Here is a 21,389-nt window from a genome sequence, read left to right on the forward strand (position 1 = left end):
CTGTACCGGTACCACCTGTATATAGCCTCCACGCTGACTCTGTACCAGTACCCCCTGTATAAAGCCTCCACACTGACTCGGTACCGGTGCCCCCTGTATATAGCCTCCACACTGACTCTGTACCGGTACCTCCTGTATATAGCCTCCACATTGACTCTGTACTGGTACCACCTGTATATAACCTCCACATTGACTCTGTACCGGTGCCCCCTGTATATAGCCTCCACACTGACTCGGTACCGGTGCCCCCTGTATATAGCCTCCACACTGACTCTGTACCGGTGCCCCCTGTATATAGCCTCCACACTGACTCGGTACCGGTGCCCCCTGTATATAGCCTCCACACTGACTCGGTACCGGTGCCCCCTGTATATAGCCTCCACACTGACTCGGTACCGGTGCCCCCTGTATATAGCCTCCACACTGACTCGGTACCGGTGCCCCCTGTATATAGCCTCCACACTGACTCGGTACCGGTGCCCCCTGTATATAGCCTCCACACTGACTCGGTACCGGTGCCCCCTGTATATAGCCTCCACACTGACTCTGTACCGGTACCTCCTGTATATAGCCTCCACACTGACTCTGTACTGGTACCCCCTGTATATAGCCTCCACATTGACTCAGTACTGGTACCACCTGTATACAGCCTCCACACTGACTCTGTACTGGTACCCCCTGTATATAGCCTCCACATTGACTCTGTACTGGTACCACCTGTATATAGCCTCCACACTGACTCGTGCCCCCTGTATATAGCCTCCACACCGGTGCCCCCTGTATATAGCCTCCACACTGACTCGGTACCGTACCGGTGCCCCCTGTATATAGTACCGGTACCTCCTGTATATAGCCTCCACACTGACTCTGTACTGGTACCCCCTGTATATAGCCTCCACATTGACTCAGTACTGGTACCACCTGTATACAGCCTCCCACACTGACTGGTACCCCCTGTATATAGCCTCCACATTGACTCTGTACCCCCTGTATATAGCCTCCACACTGACTCAGTACCGGTGCCCCCTGTATATAGCCTCCACACTGACTCTGTACCGGTACCCCCTGTATATAGCCTCCACACTGACTCTGTACCGATACCCCCTGTATATAGCCTCCACACTGACTCTGTACCGGTACCACTTGTATATAGCCTCCACACTGACTCTGTACCAGTACCCCCTGTATAAAGCCTCCACACTGACTCGGTACCGGTGCCCCCTGTATATAGCCTCCACACTGACTCTGTACCGGTACCTCCTGTATATAGCCTCCACATTGACTCTGTACTGGTACCACCTGTATATAGCCTCCACACTGACTCGGTACCGGTGCCCCCTGTATATAGCCTCCACACTGACTCTGTACCGGTGCCCCCTGTATATAGCCTCCACACACTCGGTACCGGTAGCCTCCCCTGACTCTGTACCGGTTCCCCCTGTATATAGCCTCCACACTGACTCGGTACCGGTGCCCCCTGTATATAGCCTCCACACTGACTCGGTACCGGTGCCCCCTGTATATAGCCTCCACACTGACTCGGTACCGGTGCCCCCTGTATATAGCCTCCACACTGACTCGGTACCGGTGCCCCCTGTATATAGCCTCCACACTGACTCGGTACCGGTGCCCCCTGTATATAGCCTCCACACTGACTCGGTACCGGTGCCCCCTGTATATAGCCTCCACACTGACTCTGTACCGGTACCTCCTGTATATAGCCTCCACACTGACTCTGTACTGGTACCCCCTGTATATAGCCTCCACATTGACTCTGTACTGGTACCACCTGTATATAGCCTCCACATTGACTCAGTACTGGTACCACCTGTATACAGCCTCCACACTGACTCTGTACTGGTACCCCCTGTATATAGCCTCCACATTGACTCTGTACTGGTACCACCTGTATATAGCCTCCACACTGACTCGGTACCGGTGCCCCCTGTATATAGCCTCCACACTGACTCTGTACCGGTGCCCCCTGTATATAGCCTCCACACTGACTCGGTACCGGTGCCCCCTGTATATAACCTCCACATTGACTCTGTACCGGTGCCCCCTGTATATAGCCTCCACACTGACTCTGTACCGGTGCCCCCTGTATATAGCCTCCACACTGACTCGGTACAAGTACCCCCTGTATATAGCCTCCACACTGACTCGGTACCGGTGCCCCCTGTATATAGCCTCCACACTGACTCGGTACCGGTACCCCTTGTATATAGTCTCCACACTGACTCGGTACCGGTACCCCCTGTATATAGCCTCCACACTGACTCAGTACCGGTGCCCCCTGTATATAACCTCCACACTGACTCGGTACCGGTGCCCCCTGTATATAGCCTCCACACTGACTCGGTACCGGTGCCCCCTGTATATAGCCTCCACACTGACTCGGTACCAGTACCCCCTGTATTTAGCCTCCACACTGACTCGGTACCGGTGCCCCCTGTATATAGCCTCCACACTGACTCGGTACCGGTGCCCCCTGTATATAGCCTCCACACTGACTCTGTACCGGTACCACCTGTATATAGCCTCCACACTGACTCTGTACCAGTACCCCCTGTATAAAGCCTCCACACTGACTCGGTACCGGTGCCCCCTGTATATAGCCTCCACACTGACTCTGTACCGGTACCTCCTGTCTATAGCCTCCACATTGACTCTGTACTGGTACCACCTGTATATAACCTCCACATTGACTCTGTACCGGTGCCCCCTGTATATAGCCTCCACACTGACTCGGTACCGGTGCCCCCTGTATATAGCCTCCACACTCACTCTGTACCGGTGCCCCCTGTATATAGCCTCCACACTGACTCGGTACCGGTGCCCCCTGTATATAGCCTCCACACTGACTCGGTACCGGTGCCCCCTGTATATAGCCTCCACACTGACTCGGTACCGGTGCCCCCTGTATATAACCTCCACATTGACTGTACCGGTGCCCCCTGTATATAGCCTCCACACTGACTCTGTACCGGTGCCCCCTGTATATAGCCTCCACACTGACTCGGTACCAGTACCCCCTGTATATAGCCTCCACACTGACTCTGTACCGGTGCCCCCTGTATATAGCCTCCACACTGACTCGGTACCGGTACCCCTTGTATATAGTCTCCACACTGACTCGGTACCGGTACCCCCTGTATATAGCCTCCACACTGACTCAGTACCGGTGCCCCCTGTATATAACCTCCACACTGACTCGGTACCGGTGCCCCCTGTATATAGCCTCCACACTGACTCTGTACCGGTACCCCCTGTATATAGCCTCCACACTGACTCTGTACCGGTACCACCTGTATATAGCCTCCACACTGACTCTGTACCAGTACCCCCTGTATAAAGCCTCCACACTGACTCGGTACCGGTGCCCCCTGTATATAGCCGCCACACTGACTCTGTACCGGTACCTCCTGTATATAGCCTCCACATTGACTCTGTACTGGTACCACCTGTATATAACCTCCACATTTACTCTGTACCGGTGCCCCCTGTATATAGCCTCCACACTGACTCGGTACCGGTGCCCCCTGTATATAGCCTCCACACTGACTCTGTACCGGTGCCCCCTGTATATAGCCTCCACACTGACTGGGTACCGGTGCCCCCTGTATATAGCCTCCACACTGACTCGGTACCGGTGCCCCCTGTATATAGCCTCCACACTGACTCGGTACCAGTGCCTCCTGTATATAGCCTCCACACTGACTCGGTACCGGTGCCCCCTGTATATAGCCTCCACACTGACTCGGTACCAGTGCCTCCTGTATATAGCCTCCACACTGACTCGGTACCGGTACCACCTGTATATAACCTCCACACTGACTCGGTACCAGTGCCCTCTGTATATAGCCTCCACACTGACTCGGTACCGGTGCCCCCTGTATATAGCCTCCACATTGACTCGGTACCGGTGCCCCCTGTATATAGCCTCCACACTGACTCTGTACCGGTGCCCCCTGTATATAGCCTCCACATTGACTCGGTACCGGTGCCCCCTGTATATAGCCTCCACACTGACTCGGTACCGGTGCCCCCTGTATATAGCCTCCACATTGACTCGGTACCAGTACCCCCTGTATATAGCCTCCACATTGACTCGGTACCAGTACCCCCTGTATATAGCCTCCACATTGACTCGGTACCAGTACCCCCTGTATATAGCCTCCACATTGACTCGGTACCAGTACCCCCTGTATATAGCCTCCACATTGACTCGGTACCAGTACCCCCTGTATAAAGCCTCGTTATTGTTGTTCTTATTGTGTTACTTTTTATTATTACTTTTTATTTTAGCCTACTTGGTAAATATTTTATTCTTCTAGAACGGCACTGTTGGTTAAGGGCTTGTAAAGTCAGTATTTCACAGTAAAGTCTACACTGTTGGTTAAGGGCTTGTAAAGTCAGCATTTCACGGTAAAGTCTACACTGTTGGTTAAGGGCTTGTAAAGTCAGCATTTCACGGTAAAGTCTACACTGTTGGTTAAGTGCTTGTAAAGTCAGCATTTCACGGTAAAGTCTACTCTGTTGGTTAAGGGCTTGTAAAGTCAGCATTTCACGGTAAAGTCTACACTGTTGGTTAAGGGCTTGTAAAGTCAGCATTTCACGGTAAAGTCTACACTGTTGGTTAAGGGCTTGTAAAGTCAGTATTTCACGGTAAAGTCTACACTGTTGGTTAAGGGCTTGTAAAGTCAGTATTTCACGGTAAAGTCTACACTGTTGGTTAAGGGCTTGTAAAGTCAGTATTTCACGGTAAAGTCTACTTTTGTTATATTCGGCACGTGAAAAATAAAGTTTGATTTGATTTGGGTAAGACCAACTGACGAGTTCAGGGGGAAAACCACTTAGAACCAGAGTTAGGTACTACGGCACGATTACTAAACTGCTTCTCTTTCAAAGTGTTCAAAAAATTGTTTCATTCATTGTTTCTCACGCGGCGGCCATTTTGCTCTCTCCTTCCTAATACCATGAGCGAATACTTAAAGTGACAGTGGTCGTTTGGACCAATCAACAGAATTTCAACAAGGGGTCTTACACATTCAATGTATTGTTGTTCTTTACCCAGGAATACATGCATACGCTTTCAGTTTCCCTTCAATTCACATTTAATGCAGAGCGGTTACACCAAATTGCACCCTATTCCCTATATAGTGCACTTCTTTAGACCAGAGCCCTATTCCCTATATAGTGCACTACTTTAGACCAGAACCCTATTCCCTATATAGTGCACTACTTTAGACCAGAGCCCTATTCCCTATATAGTGCACTACTTTAGACCAGAGCCCTATTCCCTATATAGTGCACTACTTTAGACCAGAGCCCTATTCCCTATATAGTGCACTTCTTTAGACCAGAGCCCTATTCCCTATATAGTGCACTTCTTTAGACCAGAGCCTTATGGGAATATTGTGCCAGTTGGGATACAGGCCCAGGAAGATGTTCCCTCCCCTCTGTCCTCACTCAAAGATTTTGATAGGACTGGATGTGCGAAAGCAAGATGGCAGAAATTAGACCAGGGCTGCCCAACTCTCTTCCTGGTGATTTACCATCCTGTAGGTTTTCAGTCCAACTCTCTTCCTGGGGATCTACCATCCTGTAGGTTTTCAGTCCAAACCTCTTCCTGTTGGTTTTCAGTCCAACCCTAATCTAGCACACCTGATTCTACTAATTAGCTTCTCACCAAGACCTGAACTAGCTGAATCAGGTACTGTATTAAGGTTAGAGTGAAAACCTACAGGACAGTAGATCTGTAGGAACAGGGTTGGAGTGTAAACCTACAGGACAGTTGATCTGTAGGAACAGGGTTGGAGTGTAAACCTATAGGACAGTAGATCTGTAGGAACAGGGTTGGAGTGTAAACCTACAGGACAGTTGATCTGGAGGAACAGGGTTGGAGTGTAAACCTATAGGACAGTTGATCTGTAGGAACAGGGTTGGAGTGTAAACCTACAGGACAGTTGATGTGTAGGAACAGGGTTGGAGTGTAAACCTACAGGACAGTTGATGTGTAGGAACAGGGTTGGAGTGTAAACCTACAGGACAGTTGATCTGTAGGAACAGGGTTGGAGTGTAAACCTACAGGACAGTTGATCTGTAGGAACAGGGTTGGAGTGTAAACCTATAGGACAGTAGATCTGTAGGAACAGGGTTGGAGTGTAAACCTACAGGACAGTTGATGTGTAGGAACAGGGTTGGAGTGTAAACCTATAGGACAGTAGATCTGTATGAACAGGGTTGGAGTGTAAACCTATAGGACAGTAGATCTGTAGGAACAGGGTTGGAGTGTAAACCTATAGGACAGTAGATCTGGAGGAACAGGGTTGGAGTGTAAACCTACAGGACCGTTGATCTGTAGGAAGAAGTTTGGGTTGCCCTGGGTTACATCTACCAGTTGTGTCAGACACATGAAGGGGAGTGATCGAGGGCAGAGGGAAGGGAGTATCTTACTGCTTTAGTGTACACTCTTAGACGAGTGTCTAGTGATCAGCCAGCTGTGACAGACAAGCCTTTATTGATTGACACAACACAACTGGAAACACCAAGCAAATGCACACAATGTTGCACTAGTCACTAATACAGACTTGATCACACACACACACACACGTCCCCATATCCCCCTGTCTCTCTCTCTCTCTCTTCAGTACCCAGACAGGGCTATGATGGTGGGGTAGCGGGTGCGGTGGGACATGCACTTGTCCCTGTCGATGAGCAGGCTGTGGGTCTTACAGCCGATGTCCTTCTCCAGCACCATGCGGGACTCCTCCAGGTGGGACAGGGAGCTCCGCGCTGCAGACAGCTGCTGCTGCAGGGATGACATGGTCTGGGAGATCTGACCTGCCTCGCCCACCAGGCTGGAGACAGAGAGAGAGAGAGAGAGTGAGCACAAGAAGGAGAGAGAGAGAGCGACAGAGAGGATAGAGGGACGGGAAGAGAAACCGAGAGAGAGAGAGAGAGAGAGATAAAGGGGAAGGAGAGGAGCTTCTCATACCAGTGTAGGTGTTTGTGAAAGATGGGAGAGAGAGTGCGATAGACAGATAGGTTTGGGTGTGTTTGTGTGTATGTCCGTGTGAGTGCTTACTGGCTTGCATCTCTGTGTGTGCTTCTGTCTGTTTGTGTGTGTACCTGAATTGTGGGTTGTCCCTACAGAGCTCCATGTGGGGTCTGTGTGAGCGTTGGTGCAGCCGGGACTGAGCCACTCTCAGAGGGGCCTCTTTATCATACAGAGCCTGCTGAAGAGACACAATGTTCCTCTCCTGGGCCCCGATCTGATCCAGGATCTACACACACACACACACACACACACACACACACACACACACACACACACACACACACACACACACACACACACACAGTGTTGAGTTCAGGTGCAGCATTCTCTGCATTCCAGCCTCAGCTGGATACCCCTTAGGGGGGTGGATAAATACAGTGCCTTCAGAAAGTATTCAGACCCCTTGACTCCTTCCACATTTTGTTACGTTACAGCCTTATTCTAAAATAGATTAAATACAAATAAACCCTCATCAATGTACACACAATATCCCATAATGACATCACAATACCCCATAATGACATCACAATACCTAATAATGACAAAGCAAAAACAGATTTTTTTAAACATTTTTGCTAATTTATACAAAAAAAATAAATATAAAGTATTCAGACCCTTCACTCAGTATTTTGTTGAAGAAGCTTTGGCAGCAATTACAGCCTTGAGTCTTCTTGGGTATGAGACTACAAGCTTGGCACACCTGTATTTGGGGAGTTTCTCCCATTCTTCTCTGCAGATCCTCTCAAGGTCTGTCAGGTTGGATGGGGAGTGTCACTGCACAGATATTTTCAGGTCTCTCCAGAGATGTTCAATCAGGTTCAAGTCCGGACTCTGGCTGGGCCATTCAAGGACATTCACAGACTTGTCCTGAAGATACTCTTGTGTTGTCTTGGCTGTGTGCTTAGGGTTATTATTCTGTTGGAAGCTGAACCTTTGTCTGAGATCCTGAGCACTCTGGAGCAGGTTTTCATCAAGGATCGCTCCATTCATCTTTGCCTCGATCCTGACTATACTATTGCGCCTGCCCCTGAAAAACATCCCCACAGCATGATGCTGCCACCACCATGCTTCACCGTAGGGATGGTGTCAGGTTTCCTCCAGACGTGACGCTTGACATTCAAGCCAAAGAGTTCAATCTTGGTTTCATCAGACCTGTTTTCACTTTGTCATTATGGGGTATTGTGATGTCATTATGGGGTATTGTGATGTCATTATGGGGTATTGTGATGTCATTATGGGGTATTGTGTGTAGATTGAGGAGGATAAAAAAACAATTGTATCCATTTAAGAATAAGGCTGTAACGTCACAAAATGTGTATTGTGTATTGTGATGTCATTATGGGGTATTGTGATGTCATTATGGGGTATTGTGATGTCATTATGGGGTATTGTGTGTAGATTGAGGAGGATAAAAAAACAATTGTATCCATTTAAGAATAAGGCTGTAACGTCACAAAATGTGTAAAAAGGGGAAGGGGTCTGAATACTTTCCGAAGGCGCTGAATGTCATGAAAACCTTCAGGTCTTCAGATGAAAACATTCCCTTTGCCTGCTGGGTAGGCGCCAATTTTTGTATGTTTTGTTTAATTAGAGGAAGGGTTGAGTTTTGGCCATTGAAACGACACACACACACACCACCTCCACCAACCCCCCCACCCCAACACACCTGAGTGAGGTGCAGTTGTAGCTGTGTCTTGGCCTCAGTGAGCTGCAGACAGCGCTGGCTGAAGGCCTGGTCTACGTTAGAGCACTGGACCCTCAGGTCCTCAGCCGTCTCCTGTAGGACTCTCTCCACCAGCAGCCTGAGCTCCACGCTGGCCTGCTCCTCCCGCTGAGCCACAGACAGGTTGTCCTGGGTGAAAGACACCCACGCATCACGGTTACACAGCCTGGGAGAGAGGAGGGAGATGTTAACACACTATTAATACACACCAACGTGGTGTCTGAGTTGGGGTGGTACTGAGTTGGGGTGGTACTGAGTTGGGGTGGTACTGAGTTGGGGTGGTACTGAGTTGGGCTGGTACTGAGTTGGGGTGGTACTGGGTTGGGGTGGTACTGAGTTGGGGTGGTACTGTGTTGGAGTGGTACTGAGTGTATTATACAGCTACTCACTGGTCCTGTAGGTTCTCTGAGTTGGGGTGGTACTGTGTGTCAGTACTCATGTTGTTGTAGCGACCACACTGGTCATCCAGACTGTAGGCTTGGTACTTATCAGACCAGTCCAGCTCTAGAGTCTGCTTGGCATCTCTGTTACACCTGATACACACACACAGTGGGACACAGTGAGGGGCAGAAAGCCAGTGTGAGGGTCTGATGAGGGTCTGGGAGGGAGTGAAAAGCTGAAGTGAGGATAGCCATGTGATTAACTGTTCAGCAGTATAACAGTCATGTGACTAACTGTTCAGCAGTATAATAGCCATGTGATTAACTGTTCAGCAGTATAACAGCCATGTGATTAACTGTTCAGCAGTATAATAGTCATGTGATTAACTGTTCAGCAGTATAATAGCCATGTGATTAACTGTTCAGCAGTATAATAGTCATGTGATTAACTGTTCAGCAGTATAATAGCCATGTGATTAACTGTTCAGCAGTATAATAGTCATGTGATTAACTGTTCAGCAGTATAATAGTCATGTGATTAACTGTTCAGCAGTATAATAGTCATGTGATTAACTGTTCAGCAGTATAATAGTCATGTGATTAACTGTTCAGCAGTATAATAGTCATGTGACTAACTGTTCAGCAGTATAATAGTCATGTGATTAACTGTTCAGCAGTATAATAGTCATGTGATTAACTGTTCAGCAGTATAACAGCCATGTGATTAACTGTTCAGCAGTATAACAGCCATGTGATTAACTGTTCAGCAGTATAACAGCCATGTGATTAACTGTTCAGCAGTATAATAGTCATGTAATTAACTGTTCAGCAGTCTAATAGCTTTGGGGTAGAAGCTGTTCAGGAGCCTTTTGGTCCTAGACTTGGCGCTCCGGTAGTGCTTGCCATGCGGTAGCAGAGAGAACCGTCTATGACTAGAGTGGCTGGAGTCTTTGACAATTTTTAGGGCCTTCCTCTGACACCGCCTGGTATAGAGGTCCTGGATGGCAGGGAGCTCGACCCCAGTTATGTACTGGGCCATACGCACTACCCTCTGAAGCGCCTAGCGGTCGGATGCCGTGCAGTTGCCATACCAAGCAGTGCAGCAGGCAGTCAAGATGCTCTTAATGGTGCAGCTGTATAACCTTTAGAGGATCTGAGGGACCATGTCAAATCTTTTCAGCCTCCTGAGGGGGAAGAGACGTTGTCATGCCCTTTCCACCTCTGTGTTGGTGTGTTTGGACCATGATGGGTCCTTAGTGATGTGAACACCGAGGAACTTGAAGCTCTCGACCGTCTCCACTACAGCCCCGTCCATGTGGAGTGTAGAGGCTCGGCCCTCCGTTTCCTGTAGTACAGATCAGCCCCTTTGTCTTGTCCACGATGAGGGAGAGGTTGTTGTCCTGGCACCACACTGCCAGGTCTCTGACCTCCTCCCTGTAGGCTGTCTCATTGTTGTCGGTGACGAGGCCTACCACCGTTGTATCGTCAGCAAACTTGTTGATGGTGTTGGAGTCGTGTGGGACCACGCAGTCGTGGGTGAACAGGGAGTAGAGGATGGGCCTTAGCAACACAGGGGACGTGAAATTAAGAATACATTTTTTTCTTTGCGATGTGTTGCCAGGTTACCATTTTCCAATGAAGCACTGTGAGTAGCTGGACACACGATAATGCCCCACTGTTTAAAATTAATTTTCAAGAAGGCTAAAAACAAATGATTGATGGATGAACACACACACACACACTTTTCAAATGTTGGGTGTGCTAACTATGTTTTTTTGGAACAATATTTTTTTTAATGATTTAACCTTTCTTTAACTAGGCAAGTCAGTTAAGAGCAAATTATTATTTACAATCACGGCCTACCCCAGGCTAAACCCGGACGACGCTGGGCCAATTGTGCGCCGCCCTATGGGACTCCCAATCACGGCCGGATGTGATCCAGCCTGGATGAATCACAACGTTAGTAAAGTAATGACTGTTTCAGACACGTTTCAGTTGAATGTATTCAGAGGTGGGACAAAGTAAATGTTTTACAAGTCACAAGTAAGTCTCAAGTCTTAGCACTCAAGTCAAGTCCCAAGTCAAGACAGGCAAGTCTGAGTCAAGTCCAGAGTCAAGAACGTCAAGTATCAAGTCAAGTCTCAAGTCCTAAACTTTGAGTTTTGAGTCCTAAACAAGTCATAATGTGCTCTTCACCAAATGTAATACCATTTCATATTTTTAACAAGAGTAATAGTTAGTATATTACACATACGCAAATCATGAATGCTTTTTAAAATATCTATATATTTATTACTTTCCAAATAAATGTTATATTTCCATGGAAATACATGGGTAGCCCTGAGAAAGTCCCCGTCCCCATAGTGATCGAATATCGAGGATCGCTATGGGGCGCAATCGGGCAATGTAGGCTTGTACACAATCGCCCAACCTTGTTTTAGGAACAGCAGTAACATCAGGCAGGCTTTAGGCTACCAGCTGCCTAGCCAGTTGTAGCTCAAGTGTGGGTGCAAATGATCACGTTCCCGCACTGACTGACGGTGTGGAGGCCCATTGATTTAACATTATCTTAGCCCACATGATATTCTATTAAAGTAATAAAATATATAACTGTCGGCTATATTAGCCACGACATACCGTTCTTTGTGCAGATTCAAATGTCGAACAAAGTTGGAAATTGTTGCGCCTCCGTCTGTAATTTTCTTCCCGGATGAAGTTGCAATCTGTTTTGTGACACAATTCTTGCACAATTTGATTGGTTGCTGTCCGATTCAAACTGTAATCCGTTAAATGAAGAGTTGATGCACCGCACACTTTTTTTAAATAGCAATTGATTTGTATGGTTTGCATGGTTTGTGCGAGTACCTACGTGCTCCAGACAGTAGAGGGAGCCAGAAGACTAAAACTCAAAGGACACCTTGTTCCCCATATCAGGGTCCCATTTATTAATACACACTGAGCAAAACTTAGACAAACAATATGCAATGGGAAACAAAAATGAACGTTTCTTATTGGGCAACTTTAGGTAGTCCATCCCTGTTTGAGTCTAATTTCCTTTTTTTGGTGCCTAATGAATAGGCTACAACCCAGCTCAGCTGTCGTCTTAATGAATAGGCTACAACCCAGCTCAGCTGTCGTCTTAATGAATAGGCTACAACCCAGCTCAGCTGTAGTCCTTTAGGCCTTTCCTAGAATAATGTGTGGAAATGTGTGATTACACAATCAAATGAAAAGAGAGGCTCTTATAAATAAACCATGTATGTAGTTACTGCTGATGCATCTAAAATATTCATGTTGGTTGAAATAAATGCGGGGAGATTGTGACACTAATTGTGACACTCACTTGATTTGATTGACAGCCTGACTCAGCGTTCTCTTCAACAGAGCCTGGATGCTCCTGATCAACTCCACCTCCTGCGGTACACAAACACAACCATCAAGTTTTTTTCAGAGTGGATTCTAGTGAAATAACGTCTAGGCAACATTTAGTAATGATACAAGTATTTCGACTTGAGCAAAGACAAGTCGATGTTATTGTTTTTAATCACCTTAAGCAGCTCCTCCTCTACGCCGTCTTTAACCAGGTCGGGACCCAGCCGCCGTTCCCGACAGGTTAGGTTATCCGTGGCGATGGCGAACGGGATCTCGGTGGCGTCCAGCGCCTTCGACAGCCTCCTCTTGTGCCCCAGGAGGAGGTCTGTCTCGGCCACCAGCTTCTCGATGTGCCGCTGCAGCTCCGACTTCCAGAAGTGGATATGCTGCAGTCTCTCTCCCAGGTGCCGCGTCCCCTCAGCTTGGGTGCGCAGAGTCCCGGCCTCGGTCTCTTGATATAGTGTTTTGGACTCATGGCAAATCCTCTCGGCGTTGTTTCGGTCAGTAGCGGCCTGGTGAAGGGTAGAGAAGTTATTGATGTGCCATTCCTCCGGGCTGTACTTGGATGAGCGGTACCCCGCCGTAGCCAAGCCGGAGGAGGGATAGAAGCCCTCCTTGAATGTGGCCTCTGCGTCTGGAGGCGGGAACGGCTCGCCTGCTTGGGCAACTGACCTGCTGTCGAAATTATGTCTGGCCACTAAAACTTCTGAAGACATTTTGTGGCGAATTGGTGATACCTGATATTAAAAACACTGCGATCCGACACAGGATTGTAGTTAACGGAGTCGCAGCATAAACAAGAGCCACACAGGGGAAGTGAAGAATCACATGTTTTGTATTTGCGCTGCGTTGCCAGGTGACCTGTTTCCAAGGAAACACCGTGTAACTAACTGGACACGCGATAATGCCCCACGGTTCCAAATGAATTATCAGGCAACAACAATGGTGCATGGAGGAACACACACACACACATTTTCAAATATATTCATCTCAATATAGGCCTATGTTAGGTGTGCTAACTAAATTTATATACCCATTTATATGTCCAAAAATAGATGTCGCAACTAAGGATTGCCACTTTAATTGATGAATAATAATTGTTTTAATAATGTCAATAATAACTTGAACTTTTAACATGACAGTGGCCCCTGTGTTTTTTTTCCCCCAAAAACATACATGCACACACACACACACACACACACACACAAGCATATTCACCCCCCTCCAACTCTCCACTTTAAAACCCTTTAACGGAGTCATAGGTCTCTGGTCTATTGATGGGAATCAGTGTCTTCTGGTCTGTGTCCCAAATTACACCCTGTTGCCCAGATAGTGTACTACTCATTGTAATTTGGGAAACACTACTGGTGTGAGGGGAATTTCCTGTTTCACTGGGCTTTGCCACACAGTGATGATGCAATTACACTGGAACTAGTGAGTGACTAATGGGAGTAGTTATTGTCCATCAGGCTTGTGTTCTATTCAGTCATGTAAGATCATGTTTTCCCATCTGCCTCACATCTGTGTGCATTCTCTCTCTCAATTTTTCAATTCAATTTAAGGGCTTTATTGGCATGGGAAACATGTTAACATTGTCAAAGCAAGTAAAGTAGATAATAAACAAATGTGAAACAAACAATAAACATTGCACTCACAAAAGTTCCAAAAGAATAAAGACATTACACATGTCATATTATATATATATATACAGTGTTGTAACGATGTACAAATGGTTCAAGTACAAAAGGGAAAATAAATCAACGTATATGTGTTGTTTTTACAATGGTGCTTGTTCTTCACTGGTTGACCTTTTCTCGTGGCAACAGGTCACAAATCTTGCTGCTGTGATGGCACACTGTGTAACGAGTTTCGTCTTCATACGAAGGAGAGTCGGACCAAAATGCAGCGTGTTGTTTACGATCCATGTTTATTAATAATACGAAACACGAATCTCCAATACAATACTACAAAACAAAACGTAACGAAACCCTAACAGCCTATATAGTGTGGACACATAGGACAGGAACAATCACCCACAACCACACAGTGAAACCCAGGCTACCTAAATATGGTTCCCAATCAGAGACAATGACGAACACCTGCCTCTGACTGAGAACCATATCTGGCTGAACATAGAAATAGACAAACAAGACATGAAACATAGAATACCCACTCAGATCACACCCTGACCAATCAAAACATAGAAAATACAAAGTAAACTATGGTCAGGGCGTGACAGTACCCCCCCCCCCAAGGTGCGGACTCCGGCCGCAAAACCTGAACCTATAGGGGAGGGTCTGGGTGGGCATCTGTCCGCGGTGGCGGCTCTGGCGCTGGACGTGGACCCCACTCCATGACAGTTTTAATCCCCCTCCTAAACGTCCCTAAATAGGTTACCCACCACAATGATAACATGGGACAGAGGGACAGCTCGGGACAGAGGTAACTCGGGACAGATGGGTAGCTCAGCACTGAGAGGAAGCTCAGCACTGAGAAGAAGCTCAGCACTGAGAAGAAGCTCAGCACTGAGAGGAAGCCCAGGCAGGTAGTAGAAACTACCAGAACCTGGCTGGCTGGCGGTTTCAGCAGATCCTGGTCGACTAGCAGATCTGGAAGAATCTGGTCGACTGGCGGATCTGGGAGAATCTGGTCGACTGGCGGATCTGGGAGAGTCTGGTCGACTGGCGGATCTGGGAGAGTCTGGTCGACTGGCGGATCTGGGAGAATCTGGTCGACTGGCGGATCTGGGAGAATCTGGACGACTGGCGGATCTGGGAGAATCTGGACGACTGGCAGATCTGGAAGAGTCTGGTCGACTGGCAGCTCTGGAAGAGTCTGGTCGACTGGCAGCTCTGGAAGAGTCTGGTCGACTGGCAGCTCTGGAAGAGTCTGGTCGACTGGCAGCTCTGGCTGCTCCATGCTGACTGGCTGCTCCATGATGACTGGTAGCTCTGGCTGCTCCATGCTGACTGGCTGCTCCATGCTGACTGGCGGCCCTGGCTGCTCCATGCTGACTGGCGGCCCTGGCTGCTCCATGCTGACTGGCGGCCCTGGCTGCTCCATGCTGACTGGCGGCCCTGGCTGCTCCATGCTAACTGGCAGCTCTGGCGGCTCCTTGCAGACTGGCAGCTCTGGCGGCTCCTTGCAGACTGGCAGCTTTGGCGGCATCCTGCAGACAGGCAGCTCTGACGGCTCCTTGCAGACTGGCAGCTCCATGCAGACTGGCAGCTCTATGCAGACTGGCAGCTCCATGCAGACTGGCAGCTCCTTGCAGACTGGCAGCTCCTTGCAGACTGGCAGCTCTAAGCTAACTGGCAGCTCTAAGCTAACTGGCAGCTCTATGCTAACTGGCAGCTCTATGCTAACTGGCAGCTCTATGCTAACTGGCAGTTCTGAACAGTCGGGAGACTCCGGCAGCGCTGTAGAGGCGGAAAGCTCTGACAGCGCTAAACAGGCGGGAGACTCCGACAGCGCTGGAGAGGAGGAGGGCTCCGACAGCGCTGGACAGGCGAGGCGCACTGTAGGCCTGATGCGTGGTACTGGCACTGGTGGTACTGGGCCAAGGACACGCACAGGAAGCCTGGTGCGGGGAGCTGCTACCGGAGGGCTGGGGTGTGGAGGTGGTACTGGAAAAACCGGACCGTGCAGGCGCACTGGAGCTCTTGAGCACCGAGCCTGCCCAACCTTACCTGGTTGAATGCTCACGGTCGCCCTGCCAGTGCGGCGAGGTGGAATAGCCCGCACTGGGCTATGCAGGCGAACCGGAGACACCGAGCGCAAGGCTGGTGCCATGTAAGCCGGCCCAAGGAGACGCACTGGGGACCAGCTGCGTAGAGCCGGCTTCATGGCATTAGGCTCGACGCTCAATCTAGCCCGGCAGACACGCGGAGCTGGAATATACCGCACCGGGCTATGCACCCGCACTGGAGACACCGTGCGCACCACTGCATAACACGGTGCCTGTCCGGTCTCTCTAGCCCCCCGGTAAGCACAGGGAGTCTGCTCAGGTCTCCTACCTGGCATAGCCATACTCCCTGTTAGCCCCCCCCCCAAGACATTTTTGGGGCTGCCTCTCAGGCTTCCATCCGCTACGTCGTGCTGCCTCCTCGTATCTGCGCCTCTCAGCTTTCGCCGCCTCCAGTTCTTCTTTGGGGCGGCGATATTCTCCTGGCTGAGCCCAGGGTCCTCTTCCTTCTAATTCGTCCTCCCATGTCCATACCTCCTCTTTGGGCTGCTCCTGTTGTTTCCTCTCCCGCTGCACCTTAGTGCGGCTACACTCCCCTGGTTTAGCCCAGGGTCCTCTCCCGTCGAGGATTTCCTCCCATGTCCAGAAATCCTTATTGCGCGTCTCCTCGCGCTGCTCCTGCCTGTTGACACGCTGCTTGGTCCTTTTGTGGTGGGTGATTCTGTAACGAGTTTCGTCTTCATACGAAGGAGAGTCGGACCAAAATGCAGCGTGTCGTTTACGATCCATGTTTATTAATAATACGAAACACGAATCTCCAATACAATACTACAAAACAAAACGTAACGAAACCCTAACAGCCTATATAGTGTGGACACATAGGACAGGAACAATCACCCACAACCACACAGTGAAACCCAGGCTACCTAAATATGGTTCCCAATCAGAGACAATGACGAACACCTGCCTCTGACTGAGAACCATATCAGGCTGAACATAGAAATAGACAAACAAGACATGAAACATAGAATACCCACTCAGATCACACCCTGACCAATCAAAACATAGAAAATACAAAGTAAACTATGGTCAGGGCGTGACACACTGTTGTATTTCATCCAATAGATATGGGAGTTTATCAAATTTGGGTTTGTTTTTCGAATTCTTTGTGGGTCTGTGTAATCTGAGGGAAATATGTGTCTCTAATTTGCTCATACATTGGGCCGGAGGTTAGGAAGCGCAGCTCAGTTTCCACCTCATTTTGTGGGCAGTGTGCACAGAGGATATTTTTGCAGAATTCTGCATGCAGCCTCTCAATTTGGTGTTTGTCCCATTTTGTGAATTATTGGTTGGTGAGCGGACCCCAGACCTCACAACCATAAAGGGCAATGGGTTTTATGACTGGTTTAAGTATTCTTAGCCAGATCCTAATTGGTATGTCAAATTGTATGTTCCTTTTGATGGCATAGAAGGAGCTTCTTGCCTTGTCTCTCAGCTCGTTCACAGCTTTGTTTAGGCCGAGGGATGTATAGTTTTTTGTGTGCTCTAGGGCAATGGTGTCTAGATGGAATTTATATTTGAGGTCCTGGCAACTGGACATTTTTTGGAACAACATTATTTTTTATCTTACTGATGTTTACTGTCAGGGCCCAGGTCTGTCAGGGCCCAGGTCTGTCAGGGCCCAGGTCTGTCAGGGCCCAGATCTGTCAGGGCCCAGGTCTGTCAGGGCCCAGGTCTGTCAGGGTCCAGATCTGTCAGGGCCCAGATCTGTCAGGGCCCAGGTCTGTCAGGGCCCAGATCTGACAGAATATGTGCAGAAGATCTAGGTGCGGGATGTAGGCCTTCTCTCTCTCTTTAGCTCCATACAGTCCGCAGTACCTCGTCTCCTCCAGGGCTCCAGTCCACAGTACCTCGTCTCCTCCAGGGCTCCAGTCCACAGTACCTCGTCTCCTCCAGGACTCCAGTCCACAGTACCTCGTCTCCTCCAGGACTCCAGTCCACAGTACCTCGTCTCCTCCAGGGCTCCAGTCCACAGTACCTCGTCTCCTCCAGGACTCCAGTCCACAGTACCTCGTCTCCTCCAGGGCTCCAGTCCACAGTACCTCGTCTCCTCCAGGACTCCAGTCCACAGTACCTCGTCTCCTCCAGGGCTCCAGTCCACAGTACCCAGTCTCCTCCAGGGCTCCAGTCCACAGTACCTCGTCTCCTCCAGGACTCCAGTCCACAGTACCTCGTCTCCTCCAGGGCTCCAGTCCACAGTACCCAGTCTCCTCCAGGGCTCCAGTCCACAGTACCTCGTCTCCTCCAGGGCTCCAGTCCACAGTACCTCGTCTCCTCCAGGACTCCAGTCCACAGTACCTCGTCTCCTCCAGGACTACAGTCCACAGTACCTCGTCTCCTCCAGGACTCCAGTCCACAGTACCTCGTCTCCTCCAGGACTCCAGTCCACAGTACCTCGTCTCCTCCAGGACTCCAGTCCACAGTACCTCGTCTCCTCCAGGGCTCCAGTCCACAGTACCTCGTCTCCTCCAGGACTCCAGTCCACAGTACCTCGTCTCCTCCAGGGCTCCAGTCCACAGTACCTCGTCTCCTCCAGGACTCCAGTCCACAGTACCTCGTCTCCTCCAGGACTCCAGTCCACAGTACCTCGTCTCCTCCAGGACTCCAGTCCACAGTACCTCGTCTCCTCCAGGACTCCAGTCCACAGTACCTCGTCTCCTCCAGGACTCCAGTCCACAGTACCTCGTCTCCTCCAGGACTCCAGTCCACAGTACCTCGTCTCCTCCAGGACTCCAGTCCACAGTACCTCGTCTCCTCCAGGACTCCAGTCCACAGTACCTCGTCTCCTCCAGGGCTCCAAAAAGGTAAGGGGCTGTTGCTCTGCTCGTGGCTGAGAAAGGGTGCTCTGAGTTGGGGGGTTTCAGAGTGCTTCTTTGGAGGATAAAATAAAATATGAAAGAGTTGTGTGTATGACTAGGATTATCTGTGTTTGTTTTGTGTGTGTTGCTAGGTGAGAAAGAAAAGACTTGTTAGAAGAGGGGTGTTTTTAAATCGGTTTAGAGAAAACACAGCACCAGTCACCCTACCTTCTAACTCTGTCTTGGTGCCTAATGTTTGACAGCGCTGTTAGATGTGTACACACAGACATCTCTGTTAGATGTGTACACACAGACATCTCTGTTAGATGTGTACACACAGACAGCTCTGTTAGATGTGTACACACAGACAGCTCTGTTAGATGTGTACACACAGACATCTCTGTTAGATGTGTACACACAGACAGCTCTGTTAGATGTGTACACACAGACATCTCTGTTAGATGTGTACACACAGACATCTCTGTTAGATGTGTACACACAGACATCTCTGTTAGATGTGTACACACAGACAGCTCTGTTAGACGTGTACACACAGACAGTGCTGTTAGATGTGTACACACAGACAGCGTTGTTAGATGTGTACACAGACAGCTCTGTTAGATGTGTACACACAGACAGCGTTGTTAGACGTGTACACACAGACATCTCTGTTAGATGTGTACACACAGACATCTCTGTTAGATGTGTACACACAGACATCTCTGTTAGATGTGTACACACAGACATCTCTATTAGATGTGTACACACAGACAGCTCTGTTAGACGTGTACACACAGACAGCGCTGTTAGATGTGTACACACAGACAGCTCTGTTAGATGTGTACACACAGACAGCGCTGTTAGATGTGTACACACAGACAGCGTTGTTAGATGTGTACACAGACAGCTCTGTTAGATGTGTACACACAGACAGCGCTGTTAGATGTGTACACACAGACAGCTCATTTAGATGTGTACACACAGACAGCGCTGTTAGATGTGTACACACAGACAGCGCTGTTAGATGTGTATACACAGTGAATTTGATAGCTAACCAAACCATGATATAATTTATGGGGAAATGTCCAGCTGTTCCGTGGGATGTTGGATTAAGGAAATTAAAATCTAGCCTTCCGTAAATGTTTAACTGACTGGGATGTGTGAGTTTGGGTTTCTGCCCATTGTAAATGGGTATAGTAAAGTTCAAGGTTGGGGTCATTTCAAATTAAAGTCAGTTAGTTCAAGATGACTTCTAAATAAATGAAAGAGGAGAAGCTTTTCATTTAAAAATCACTTCCTGAATTGTGTCTTTAATTCTAACTAACCCTGGTAAAGATTGACAACCAGATTGTAATATCCTCTGGGAAATGGCTAGTAGTGATGGTCACTGGTGTGTGTGTGTGTAGTAGGGATGTTGAATTAGTGTGTGTGTGTGTGTGTGTGTGTGTAGTAGGGATGGTGAATTGGTGTGTGTGTGTAGTAGGGATGGTGAATTGGTGTGTGTGGCAACAGCAGGTCCGCTTGCAGCATTCTCTGTAAGCATTTCCTGAAGCACATGCCACCTACAGTATTGCGAATGGCCCACCCAACTATAACTGTCTCCATCAGTCACTCTCTCTCTACTCACGCACACACCACATCCCAAAGTGCCCTGATGGGGAAGAAACCACCCCCACCCCCCCTACTGCCTCTGATCTGGCAGACTCAGTAAACACAAATACTGTGTAGTAGTAGACATGTGTAGTAGTAGTAGTTGTTCGTTGTGTATGAATAGGGACGTGAGATACATTACATGATAATAACATGGAAAACACTGGTCACTTTCAAGATGCATCATCTTCATGTGATACGCACCCGCTCAAAACACCGCCGGAAGACACGTGTCGGCGCCATCCAATGCTGTTACAGTATTTAGCGTTTGTACTTTTTGAAAAATGCAGAAGGAACCTCGTCTGTTGGAATCACATGCTGCCAGTCGCAGCGATTTTTGCCGATTTGAATCATCATTTTCCTGGTAAGAGAATGATATCTTGTATTTTTTTCATGGTTAGTTTTGGTTTCTGTAGTGGACGACGATAATAATAATAAACCTTGGCTGAGAAAGGGGAAAGGCGATACATAGTCAGTTTCACAACTGAATTTATTCAACTGCATTTAACCCAACTCCTTCATCGACGTCCACGGCGACTGGGAAGCAGTTGTTGTTGGGGGTTAACTGCCTTGCTCAAGGGCAGAACGGCAGACTATTTCAGATTATAGGCCCAGTGCTCTTAACCTCTAGGCTATGTGTCACCCAGTTGTTGGCACT

The 21,389-nt window shown here is 48.7% G+C and overlaps 1 protein-coding gene across 1 annotated transcript; it reads right to left on the reverse strand.

Moving 5' to 3' along the window:
* Positions 1 to 6,604: 6,604 nt before the first annotated feature.
* On the reverse strand, positions 6,605 to 13,313 carry LOC139423672 (tektin 4). The gene is made up of 6 exons (XM_071175283.1): positions 12,715 to 13,313; positions 12,510 to 12,580; positions 9,176 to 9,319; positions 8,730 to 8,952; positions 7,135 to 7,289; positions 6,605 to 6,863 (listed from the first exon to the last, which is right to left on the reverse strand). The coding sequence occupies exons 1-6, from the start codon at positions 13,252 to 13,254 to the stop codon at positions 6,650 to 6,652; spliced, it is 1,347 nt and encodes a 448-aa protein (XP_071031384.1). The 5' UTR covers positions 13,255 to 13,313; the 3' UTR covers positions 6,605 to 6,649.
* Between the last annotated feature and the right edge of the window lie 8,076 nt (positions 13,314 to 21,389).

Source organism: Oncorhynchus clarkii, chromosome 13 (assembly GCF_045791955.1).
Source record: "Oncorhynchus clarkii lewisi isolate Uvic-CL-2024 chromosome 13, UVic_Ocla_1.0, whole genome shotgun sequence".
NCBI lineage: Eukaryota > Metazoa > Chordata > Actinopteri > Salmoniformes > Salmonidae > Oncorhynchus > Oncorhynchus clarkii.

What these genes read in the sequence shown, in the direction of transcription:
- LOC139423672 (XM_071175283.1), bottom strand. Translation starts at nt 13,254, where the DNA reads ATGTCTTCAGAAGTTTTAGTGGCCAGACATAATTTCGACAGCAGGTCA. An exon ending in CAGGCTGTCAATCAAATCAA is followed by an intron (nt 9,320 to 12,509) that starts GTGAGTGTCACA and finishes TGTGTGTATCAG; the next exon opens with GTGTAACAGAGATGCCAAGC. An exon ending in TACAACTGCACCTCACTCAG is followed by an intron (nt 7,290 to 8,729) that starts GTGTGTTGGGGT and finishes GTGTGTGTGTAG; the next exon opens with ATCCTGGATCAGATCGGGGC.